Here is an 11,952-nt window from a genome sequence, read left to right on the forward strand (position 1 = left end):
TAATGCTAATTTTAAATGCAAAGCATGTTTTTAAAAACATTATTCTTTAAGCCTCCAGCACAATTAATGTAGCCTTATATAACCATATAACMAATTTTTATAGTTTTAACTCATTTCCAGATTTCAAACCACATCTGAYTTTACATAATCCTAAATTAAATATTACACCAGCTAATAAGTAGTTTTTGAGGTTTTAATATGATGCAAAACACATGGAAATTAAAATTCTTAATCAATGGACCATTCATTATATGATGAGAAGCAGCAAAATCATTTTCCTGTTKCCCATTCTCCCAGCCAAAACTAGCACCAAAGCTAACACCAAATCTATTTTTCCCTAGAGGATAACAACTAAATTAATGATGGGGGAAAAAAATTAATCCAGGTAAGTTCCATTTTATTTAMCTTATCATAAAATTGGAAATTTAAAACTGCATTTAAAAAAGGGCATTTTTCTCAACAAGTTTTGGACTTCTGGATGTGTTTAATATAACAGAGTGATAAAGTCTGGTTTTCACTTTATTCTCAAAATAGGCAATTCTGCTGTGCACTTATGGTTCTTCCATCCTTACAAATTCTCAATGAATTCAGAAAGTGCTTGAATTGCATTAGAAAAAATAGGGATCTTCAAATAATAATTTATTTTAAAAATAATTTGAAAGTTGCGATGCCACCGCTCTCTAATTACTGAAAACATCTTTTGATGTTTAGCCAGATCTGAGTTTCTATTGTTTTAAGTCGCAAAAACATGAAATARTCTCCCAAGCTTTCTTTAAGCAGCACAGATGAGAGGAAAAAAACAGCAAATCTGGTCATTCTTCCTTCTTTAGAGGTCACCCTACTATAGGTCACTCTCTTGCAACTGTCAAGCTTTTTGCAGTTCTTTCACTTGTTTTATCAGAGTTGGAATTAAATTTATCTTAGAAGAATCCCGTACCATTCCACAAAAGCCTTTAAGTTCACATACCTCACTTAAATCACCTGAAGACCATATATTTCATGGTAGGTATTGCTGACCAGCGATTTTCTGGAAGGCTGGGAAAATAGAGCACCAGTATATCAGTTTATACCAGCACCACTCTGTTCTGCCAGATAAATATTGGTACAGATAAATACTTTAGGTTTACTTTAAAAAAAAAAAAAAAGAAGATTAGAGTGCTCAGAATTGGAAATAYGATAAATAAAACTAGAGGATTTATGTGGAGAAAAAAAAATCTAATTGTTAAGATACCGTAACTTAAACTAGAAAGGCCACCTCAAATATTAAAAGTCTGAGCTCTTATCAAAAATTTCTGTCATGACTGGGACTTGGATTTTCAGTGTCATGCTGACCTGGAAAGAACTGCTATTAAATAGCACCAACTATTTAGCTATTATTCCTCTCCCACTGCACTTTTTCCCCATTTCCCACTTCAATGTTGATGGTGAGAAAGAGCTGAAGGGGCAGCAGCTTGTGATGCACTGTAAATTTGTGTGGCTAACACTGTATTTGCTCTCGGAGTCCTTAGATAAGGGAGCTGCACAGGGGGTAATGAAATGGTGCAGTAAAACATCCATAGCATCCATCCTTCCCTGCACTTCCTCCTCTCCAGCTCCAATCGCTCCCCCTTGGGACACCAAACCAACCTTACACCAAAGTGACAGCTGTAGGCAACCACCAGGTGACCAATGAGGATTAGACCTAATGAGCCACAGCGCTGCACAAGGAAGGACTGCTCGGTGATGGCTGCTAGTTCTCAATTTGTCACATTTCAGCTTGAAATGGGCCATCTCTCAGCATCATTTCTTTGTCCTGTCACTGGCTGCCCAAGCTCTTTGGCTCAGTTACCTCTTCAGGTAACTTGGTGGGGAATTTTTTTTTTTTTTTTAAGTCTTTTCCATAGTTTACTCATATTTTTGATCTGCTCTCCCACATAAGGAAAGCGGAATACTTCACTGGAAAAACCAAGTTTTTTGTAAGGGTGAAGACAACAGAACTGACTGTTTCTGCCAGTAGCCCTCCCCTGCAGGTCTCAGTGGACAGACAAGCAGAAGATAGTCCAGATTCAGCACAAACAATGCCCACACACACAGCAAGCTGTTTTCCAGACAGGACACRGTCAAGCAGACAGTGTGGGCTCAATTTGATGGTGTAGGTGCTCACACCCAAGTGCCAACCATCAGGGGTGCCACTATGGCACTGTGTGCACACAAAAGGAATTTTCATCCCATAATTTTCTACTTCTGAGCATCCCAGCACCAGAAATAATGATATCCCCAGCCAGAGACAATGATTATAAATAATTATAGCAGGTTTAGCAGTGAGTCAGTTCAGATCCAGCCATGCTCTTGGACAGTCCATATGAAAAGTTAACAGCAACAGAGCTCTCACCAAATTTTAACATTTGTATGAACTGTTTGATCATGTAAGGACACTTTAAATAAAGGATGTAAAACCAATACAATTCCTCCACAGAGAGCAACTCCCAGTTGCAGTRTTATGATCTATGACTTGACAGCACTTCATCATCTTGTGCAGGCTTTTTCATTTCTTTTTTTTCTTAATACAGTAGCATAATTTTATCTTTAACAATAGACTTAAGTAAAATTAAGTCATTCATTTTCTTAAATGGTGCTGCATCGTCAGCACCCTATAATTATTTCAGTGTATGAATGCAGTAGTTGAGAATAAAAGTCTTAMATTTATGCAATCTTACAGCACCTTTGGCATAAATCATATGCTCCCAGACATTTTGCATGATAATTTGGCCTGTACAAAGCCTGCCAGCTCTTGAAAATGCCTTGTATTATAGACTACCCAGCAGAAGATTTGCTACATTTAATATACTCATATCAGCCAGCACAGTGCATTTAAATCCAATATAAATTATCAGAATAATAAAATAAGTTCCAATTAAGTCCAAACTGCCAGCCAACCAGAGCAAAAAGATCTTWCCTTAAAACAGCTCGTGCTTGTTCTTATTACAGTGTCATTCTTGCATATAATTGCCTACCTGCTGCAGGAGAGCGTTCAGTTACAACACATTCCCCTCCACACAGCTGACTAATCCTCAGGCAAGACTCCTGAGACCAGAAAACCTAAAGATYCTGAAATTCACGGGGTATTTGTAAGCAAACCAAGACTTTCCATGCTCAGGGCTTCCAATAGCTAGAGGTCCCCCAGCCTTTCAATGGAGAACATTTTGTTCTTGCCCCAGCACAGTGCAGAAGGTCCTCACCATTTGTTCCTGAAGTTAGCCAGTCCTGACTGATTCCCTAAATTGAAGTCACAAAAAGACAGCAGATATCCAAGATAACGTCCCTGAATGAAAGTGAACTACCTAGCACTTCTCAGATGTTCTATCAAGTTTTTGAAACTGGRTAACAAATGGGTGATTTGGGTTTTTTTGAGAGAAAGTGTCAAATGAACTTGGTGGTGGTCCAAACAAAGAGCACCGACTTAACTTTTTTAATTTGTCTGCTTTAAAGTTCTGAAATGCACACTTAAGGTCAATTTGTAAAACTGTCAATTRTCCACAATCTTGTTACAAAATATTTTAATATAAAGAAAGGGAAATATATTCAAATATTTTATTTTGTAAGTGCAAAAGTTCAAAAAGGTTGGCTTAAACATACCTCTGTTGATAGAGTTCATTAGTGCATCTTTTTTGAATCAAAAGAAACTACAAAGAGTGATTTTGGGAATGAGACAAAATACTAGAAATGAGACTCATTAGATTTGTCCAATTGTCTTGAAGGGAAAGAAAGCTTTAAATTCAATTTTAAGGTTACAGCTAGCTTTTATACTCAGTAACAGCTTTGCAGGTTTTTTCCTAGTTAAACTGGACTCCTTGTTCTTGACACAATAAATACGATTTTTTATACTAGCTTTTGTAGTTGAAAACTTTAAGAGTTGTGGAGGGAAAAGGTTTTGGGGTGAGATTCAAGCTCTAAACCTTCATAGAACCAGTGACTCATACAGGAAACAAAGGAAGAAACTAGTGTTACAACAATCCTAATTTAAAATTAAAACCTAGAAATAAAAATCTCCCTTAATACACRTAAGGATAAAGTGATGCTATGTACCTTTAAAACAAGGTAGGAAAAGCACATTTCAACATATGCTCCTTTAACCAAAYGGCACTGATCCATCATCATACCCTCAGTTGGTTATTCTTGGAGATAGACTAACACTCAAAATAAAGAAGGCACTTAAGTTCCTGAGAGTGACAGGAAACCCAGCAGAGTAAGAAATTTTAGACAGAGTTATTTACAGATATTTTCCTGTGAGAAAAGAATGGTAAGAATGTAGCTTGAACATTAACAAATCCACTAAAACATCAGTCTGCCTGGGAGTCAGCAGATTTGGAGGGGGATTCAGTGGGGCTGGAAATTCAAACTTCAGCTTGTAATCAGAAAAATCCTACCTTAGAAATTTGAACCAGCAGCTAGAAACATGTAATATAATATAGAGCTCTCCTAAAGTGGTACYCAGCTTATATTATGTGAAGCCTGTGACTATTTAGCCAAAAAAMAAGTCAATGAAGCTCATTATTATTCTGCAGGGACCTATTTGTAAGTGAGTGGCATGGACAAAATCTGCAAATCTGCATTTCCTTCCTTTTCTTTCCTTGGGAAAGGTGCTGCAGATTGTGTGTGCAATTCCTCCATTAGGATGCTGACAGGGCAGAAGTTTATCTGAAATAAATTTCCCACTGAAATAGTCTACCCTACTCTAAAGATACACTTAGGGAGAATAAATTAGCTCAACTGAATTTTAAAATAACATCATTCAAAATGCTTATTCAGATTGTTTATGAAGCAATTATGCAGGATGCTTAGGTAATAGTTTAAATKAATTGGTTACTAGTCACTAATGTTTTACTCTCAAGTAGGAAGGCACTTGGCACTGTGGGATCTATAGGAGATCCAGCCCATAATCCTGCAAATGGCCAAGAATTTCATTGTCAGCTTTAGAAATGAGAAGCTCAGTGCCACGCAGGAAGCCCAGAACTAACTGCTTTGGCATAGCAGAGACATGCAAGACCTGTTTCCTATTATTCTCCTAAGACACTTCACACGCCTCAGGAACATCAGTTTGCAATCCTGAATTTCTGGAGTAGCAGCAGTTTTTCAGAGAACACTGACAAATCCAGCACATCATACAGCAACTGCTATGTGGTTCAGCCAAGGAGCAGCTCACATGTAAGTCAGTTTAGGCTTCTGGGAGGAAAAAAAACATATTTATTAAACAAGCAAATAAATAATGAAGATGAAGGAAGAGATCTGGGGATTATTAAGGAATATTTATTTGGCAGRAGAAAGGAGAGAGGACTTGATGAGACTTGCAGGAGATAAGTCCATTAAAAACATTGTTAGTAGAATGAACTGATTAGATCCACATCCCCAAAGCAAGTTGGCAATCAGTTTTCAACACCTGTTTTCAGACCAGGGCTTGCAGAGTTTCAACACGTTGTTTAAAGTCATCWCCCCAGATCCTCTAGGTCAAGAAACACAAGGTAAAAATGCACTTTCAGGATGGCTTACTGTGAGCATTAGCCATAGCAGATGCGATTTTCAACCAGCAGCATTCAGCAGGTGGAGCAGAGCTGGGCATTCTGTCCTGCATGCAGCAAACCAAAGCCACGTGGCCAACAAGTCGCAGACTGAAGAGAGCAGGTCCCTCCTGACTAGTAAAAGTAAGAAACAGAAAGGTCCATCCAAGATAGTCACGAATCTGTATTTATTTACAAAAAAAAAAAAAAAAATCACATTTCCTTCATCTCAAAATGTGCTGAGCATTACTTATGTACTGGGAGATAACACCTGCAGCCCCTCAGGGCTTCCTGGAGTCTCCGAAGGATTTCCAGCTAGGATCTTTTTGACTTACAGGGTCTAAAGTAAGCATCAAAAGTAGTCACTTGAAGCATTTATTTCAGACTTTTTGTTAGCAGGCAGTCTGTAGTGCAGGACATCCTTCCTGAATAATTAAAACACGTAAAGGTCACACACAGTCCTTGTCAGCAGAGAAATCCAAGAGCCCTGAGGTGGAGGAAAACTTTCTTAAGCTTTACACAATGGAGTTATACTGCATCCAGCAAATACTCTTTCTCCYTAGGCCACCTGGCAAGATTATGCTTTCACTCTGAGCTACCAGAGTAAATGAGAATTTTGTGRAGSTGTATTTGCCACTGYCRCTGTCTYCCCTTGACAAATGTGCAGATACAAAACCAGGAAGATTGGCTGATACACCAGAGGGTTGTGCCACCATTCATAGGGACCTTGACAGGCTGGAGATRTGGGCCCACAGGAACCTGGTGAAAAGTGACAAAGGGACATGCAAAGTCTTGCCCCTGAGGAGGAATAACCCCCTGCACCAGGATATGCTGGGGGCAGACAGACTGGARAGTGTCCTCAGCCCATGCATTACACAGAGAACTAACATTGCAAAAGGARTTGCATCCACTATCTCTTTACAAAGGATTTAATGAAACAAACATGACAGAAAAAAGAAAAATATCTGGAATTGTCAAAGTGTTCTGCAAATGCCCTTGGCATTTTTTGAGAGGGAAGAATAGAAGATGACAAGTCCAGTCAGGAGTATTTTGCTTTAAACTATCTTAGACTGCACAAAATAAGGTTKTATTTGCACAACAGAATTCACAATATGCATCCAATGTAGAAATGTAGCAATGTACAATGGCATGAAGCTTTCAGTGCTCAGGTGTGCAAACAGAAGCTTTGCAACAGGGAGCACAGATGTCCCATGACTTCATTTCACAYATCCAAGGTCACATGGTTTATTTTGGCACACAGATACACACATGTGGTCTATATGTTCAGGTATATACCAGCTTGGATTTGGAAGCCTATTCTGTTCCCTGGAATAAGGTTCTCCTCCCAGTGATCTAGTAAATTAAATCTAAAGGCCTTGCAGTCTGGGGAAATCAGACCTCTATTAAARAGAACTGGAGGGTAGCAAAGAAACACAGTAATAAGCATCTCTTTTAGGCCATTTTGTGGGAGCAAGATAGAACCAAGCTATGAATAACTCAGAACCCCAAGCTGACACCCAAGTCCAAATCGAGATGCCCTGCCAAACCTGCAGGACTCCATCAGAGACTCTAATCATGAAGGACTGTAAGGAAAGAGCAAGGACACTACCAGAGGTTATGTGGGAATCCAAGATAAGTGCAAAATGGGTATCAGGCAGAAATTAAGATAGTGAGCAGACAGTCATAAAAATTCATAGAAGAAATTCACTCAAGAAATTAATAAAACCCATTGATTCAAAATACACACAAACCTAAAAATCAGTTTAAAAAAAAAAGCCCAACAGATATACAGATTAAGCATATTGGAATGAGCAGTGGTTTCATACCTGAAATAATTTTTTAGGATAAGCCATCTAATATATGATACAACTGTGACAGTCAGTGAGTGACATGGCACTAAAGCTGCCAGAAGGAATAAATATGCTGGCATCCAGTGTTAAATCAAATGCTGRTAAGGCTAACTACAGTGCAAAGGCAGCTGAAAAGCAGAGCACAAAAAGGCTTAACCACTTTCTGCTAGCAAGTCTGCAAACCTCACCCTTCAATATTTATGCATCTTACGTGTGCCTCTTACTGAGGAATTGGCCCTTGCTGCAATCAAAGGTGTAAGCACTGCTCAGGCTGCAGATCATCTAACAGTGATACACATGCAAAGCACACAAATGGCATTCCCCTTAGCACAGAAAGGGCTCTGCTGCTAATGGGAAATGTGGCGTTTGGAGACAATGATGAAATTCTAACAGCTGCAACAGATTGAACGGTGGAGGGGGGAAAAAGAGAGAGAGAAAGCGGATAGAGATGGGGGGAAACTGAAGGACTGGAGCCAAACCAACAGCTGGGCATAAACAGCCTAAGAGAGAGGTATTTTTGGAGTTCCCACATCCTTTTCATCCCTCTTATTTTACCAGTTACAGCAAAAAAAAAAGTAGTAGCACATAAATAAACTAATTAGAATTGTTGTCATCAACCCTGCCAGGTTATCATTCATCACATCATGAATCTTCTTTATATAAGCACATAAATGTGCTGATGATAAACACYACAGAAAACACCTTAACAGAAAAACAAATGCAAAGATGACCAGAAAGCMAAGCATCAATCACTGTCATGTCCAACACAGAGTGGTTTTGGAGCTACCTAATAGTTTAAAATTCTTGAATTAGAGAGATAAAAAAAGAAATTAGGGGGAAAAAATAATATTTTCCACGCTATGTGGGAATGATTGGTGTCCAAAGGTCAGTGAGTCTATTTATTCACCTTTTGTTAGGTGATTGTGGTTTTGCAGTGGGACACAAGTCTTAAAGTCCATGTACCTGTGGTGTCAGCAACTGCAGTGAGTGTGCAATTGCTGGGAACTATAAAGCCACAGAAACCAGCAGCTACTTGCTGGCTAAGCAGGTAGTCAAGCTAGGTGGCTTGGCAGACAGGAATGCAGGTGTCTCTGGGAGTGAGGCAGCGAGTGGAACTGGATTCTGGAGAGATCAGGGGGGTCCTGGCCCACTTTTGAAGAGACTCAAGCCTGAAGGTCAGCTGGAAGAGCTGCTGCTGGATGGGCTCTGTGTCCAAGGCTAACAACTGGGGATGCACAACGCAGGGGATGCAGGAATGGGGGACTGTCCGTGCATGTCTGTGAGTGACGGGGTCTATACCACAAACAGGAGTGGGGCTGCAGCCCTGGGGACTTGTGTGTTCAGCTCAACAAGAAATCCCAAGCAAATCCTAGTTTTCTCTGTTTCTGCCTCATGAAGACAAAAGCAAAAAAACAGCTCTTACCTTGACAAGGAGACAAAGTAAATGCTCATGTCACCTATAAATTTCAGTACATTCCTAGCGTGTCAGCATGTTCCTAGCATGTCAGCATGTTCCTAGTATGTCAGTTTGTCAATTTATTTAAGTATGAACAGAAGAAACCATGATGGGAGGGTAGGAATGGGTTGAAGATGGAGGAGTTAACTCCATGGCTTCTTCCACACAACCAAGAGCGCAATACCAGCTAGCAGCAGTGAAATGACCTCAATTCCTTAGATGCATCAGTACACGCATACAGTGTTGGCAAACTCAGTTTGCCTTTTTATCCTGAAATTGCTGATTTTTTTTTTTTTTTTTTTTTTAATTCTAGTTTGTAGTAGTAAAATTAGAAGGGTGGGAAGGGAGTGGAGATTCTGATTCTGGTCTACAGGGCTGTGAAAAATGAGCTTGAAAGACTGAGCTTTACTGGGAATAAAACAAAAACAAAATAGCTTTAAAATAGAAAAGGCTGAGTGGCAGAAAGAAAGGACAAAGCTTTATTGTGCTCCTTATCCCATTATTTCCCGTCTCTGTTTCCCTCATTTCATACAAACACCAATCTTTCCTGCACCATACTGCTGGTGCATCTGAATTTCTASTATAAAGGAACAAACAACCTAAGTAAACAACATTTGTAAAAGAAATTAACACCTTTGAAAGTATTCTTCACATGGCTCAAAAGCAAAAAAAGAGACTGGCTTGGATTTTTTCCTCCATCCCTTATTTTCACATTATACTTTTTTGTGAGCTTTGGAGTGGACAAAGAAAGAGAAAGAAAGCAAGCTTACAGGAAACCATCATAAACACATTACTGGTAATTATTTCGTGATTTTACATTTACTTTCTATTGAATTRATTCTTCTCATGCATGATTATAAGCCAAGAAAAACAGGCTGCAACTGGAGTAGCAGCAGCCACATTTGTTCTTTGTTCTGAAGGGAGGAGGATTAGAATAATGCATGCATGTTTTTCACAGCCACTCCTTTTTTTTTTTTTTTATTACATTTAATTACATTTTCAGACTATGCTGTCCTGTCCTATATATATATACACTTCTGCTACATGAACAGACACAACATCTCTTTGTGTTGCTCTGCATTTCGGGCACTTGTTCCTGATCAAACAATGAGCTGGCGGGAAAGGGAGCTGATCTTAACTCGCTGAAGAAAGAGTTCAGTGAGACATGAACATGCATAGTGGGATTTTTTTCCCAATCTAAGGTTATCAAAACAAGGCTCCAAATGAGCCACTGTCTCACTCAACACAGGTTTTTTTCAGTGCYTGTTTGTGTTTTTGTGGGGCAATTTCTGTTTTCATCTTATTAATGCAAACTGCACACCAGAAYACTTGATGTCATTAGTTAGCAGGAGACAAAAGCAGGAGGCACAGGCAGAGGGTACCTCAGCTGGGCCTGGATATGAGAGGGAAACTCATTGGAATGAACAGACACAGATTTCAGCAGTGCAGAGGCAGCAGCTGTTGCACTGACAGTAATTAGATTGAGRACCTGAGGAAGGGAAAGGATAGAGCCATGAAAAAAACCACAACGCCAAGGGACACACTCATTTCTAAATCAGCAGGTTATTACAAGTTTTAAAGGTGGRGAAAATAGTAATTCCCACAAGAATGACACCATCTTACTTGCAGAGACWAAAACTTGTTTAAAAGCTTTTAAACAAGTAGTGGTGATGATCTATTATGTGAAACAGAAGCAGAAAATGTTAAAGTTACTATATTGCACTCCTTTTTTCATGCCAACACCCTTCTTCTGCATACACAAAGGTATAATAGAAAAATACAATCCCTAGTAACTGGCTGCATGAGAGGAACTTCATTTTGTTGAGTTAAATATGCCTCACAAGCAGCATCCCATCTAGCAGATGGAAATACTGAAGCAGAGACTGMTAAAACTACTGCACCATCATCATCAAGCAGCTCCAAGAACGAGGAACAGAATTCCCCCACTCCCTCTGATCACAACCTTTTGTACTAACTGCTGCCTTAGACAGCCAACACACTCCTCCTGGCAGGATGTTCTTTGAGGACTGCTGACTATTTCTCTCCCTATTCCTTCACTCCCAGTTCCTGAAGTTTCCTGATGCAAGAGGCACTTCTCAAGACACCCAAGCGAGACTCAGTTGACCACCATCTGGAAGGCAATCAGAATCTCCCTCTAGCAAATGAATCAGAACATGAATCCCACTCCTGTTCTGCAGCGGGATAGGAATGCACAGCTGTTATTACATCTCATTTCAGAGAGGCTTCAGAAACTTGACATTCATGACCACCCCAAGCACATTCTGAAACTCTGCCCTGCTCAGGTCCTCGCTGGCAATCGGCCAGGCCTCGGTGGTTGGGACCACTGTGCATGAAATGTATCAGATGGCATATTGCCTTTTGTCATTTCTGGGAACTGGATTAAGCATGAGCACTGCTGCGACACTACATCTTGCTCCCACTGCCCTCCTGCCTCAAATGGAAATGGAGCATTAATCTGGAGTCTTACAAAGACACAGCCAACACATCAAACACACCCCAGCCTGCACTGTGGCTCTCCAATACAAGCGACTCTGAGTTATGGAATATGTGATGACATTCCACAGCAGACATATAAATGTAGAGCAGCATGTTCACTAAAGGAAACACCCCTAAACTATAATTCCTTGCTGCTCCATCTTTCTAATCAAGGAGGTGTTGTTTAGCAATTATGCATTAGTAAAAGTCTTGGGAGAAGCTGCAATAGCCGGGGTTATTAAAAAAAAAAGACTCCAGAAAAAAAAACCCCAGGAAGACAAGAGTAGCAGGATGAATAGTAAGTAAGTTTTTAATTAGAAATCCAAATGAAGGTATGTGGTTTAACAGGTCAAGTCAAAAACCATTGGCTGCAGGAGATTTTTGGCTTCTCTGCTGCAACAGGGACTTCACAAGTACCCACATCAGGTCACACATCTAAAAGGGGAATGGTAATAAACACCCTTCTTTATGACACACTTCAGTTCCACACACCAGCAAAGCTTCTGACCTTCCTGCATCTATGAATTAAAGCTCAGGTAGTTTACAGGAAAGAGTAAGAAATGAAAGAAGAAAATGGGGGGCTGCTTCAGTCCTGTAATGAAGCCCTGCACACCAG

At 39.8% G+C, this 11,952-nt stretch overlaps 1 protein-coding gene across 5 annotated transcripts in view; it reads right to left on the minus strand.

Moving 5' to 3' along the window:
* Nucleotides 1-11,952, minus strand: part of TSPAN9 (tetraspanin 9) — a 162,495-nt gene that overhangs the window by 115,963 nt on the left and 34,580 nt on the right. Inside the window, exon 3 of one of the 5 annotated variants that reach the window (XM_057375832.1) lies at nt 5,527-5,669. The exons of 3 other annotated variants lie outside the window; for them this stretch is intronic. In XM_057375832.1, coding sequence (XP_057231815.1) covers nt 5,527-5,608 — 82 coding nt within the window. In that variant the 5' untranslated portion in view covers nt 5,609-5,669. Of the gene's footprint in view, nt 1-967; nt 1,036-5,526; nt 5,670-11,952 lie in introns of all 5 variants that reach the window. One more of the 5 variants, XM_057375834.1, reaches the window with a different exon arrangement.

The sequence above is a fragment of the Malurus melanocephalus genome, unplaced genomic scaffold (genome assembly GCF_030028575.1).
Source record: "Malurus melanocephalus ecotype Western Australia unplaced genomic scaffold, MMel_1.1 scaffold_259, whole genome shotgun sequence".
Classification (NCBI taxonomy): Eukaryota; Metazoa; Chordata; class Aves; order Passeriformes; family Maluridae; genus Malurus; species Malurus melanocephalus.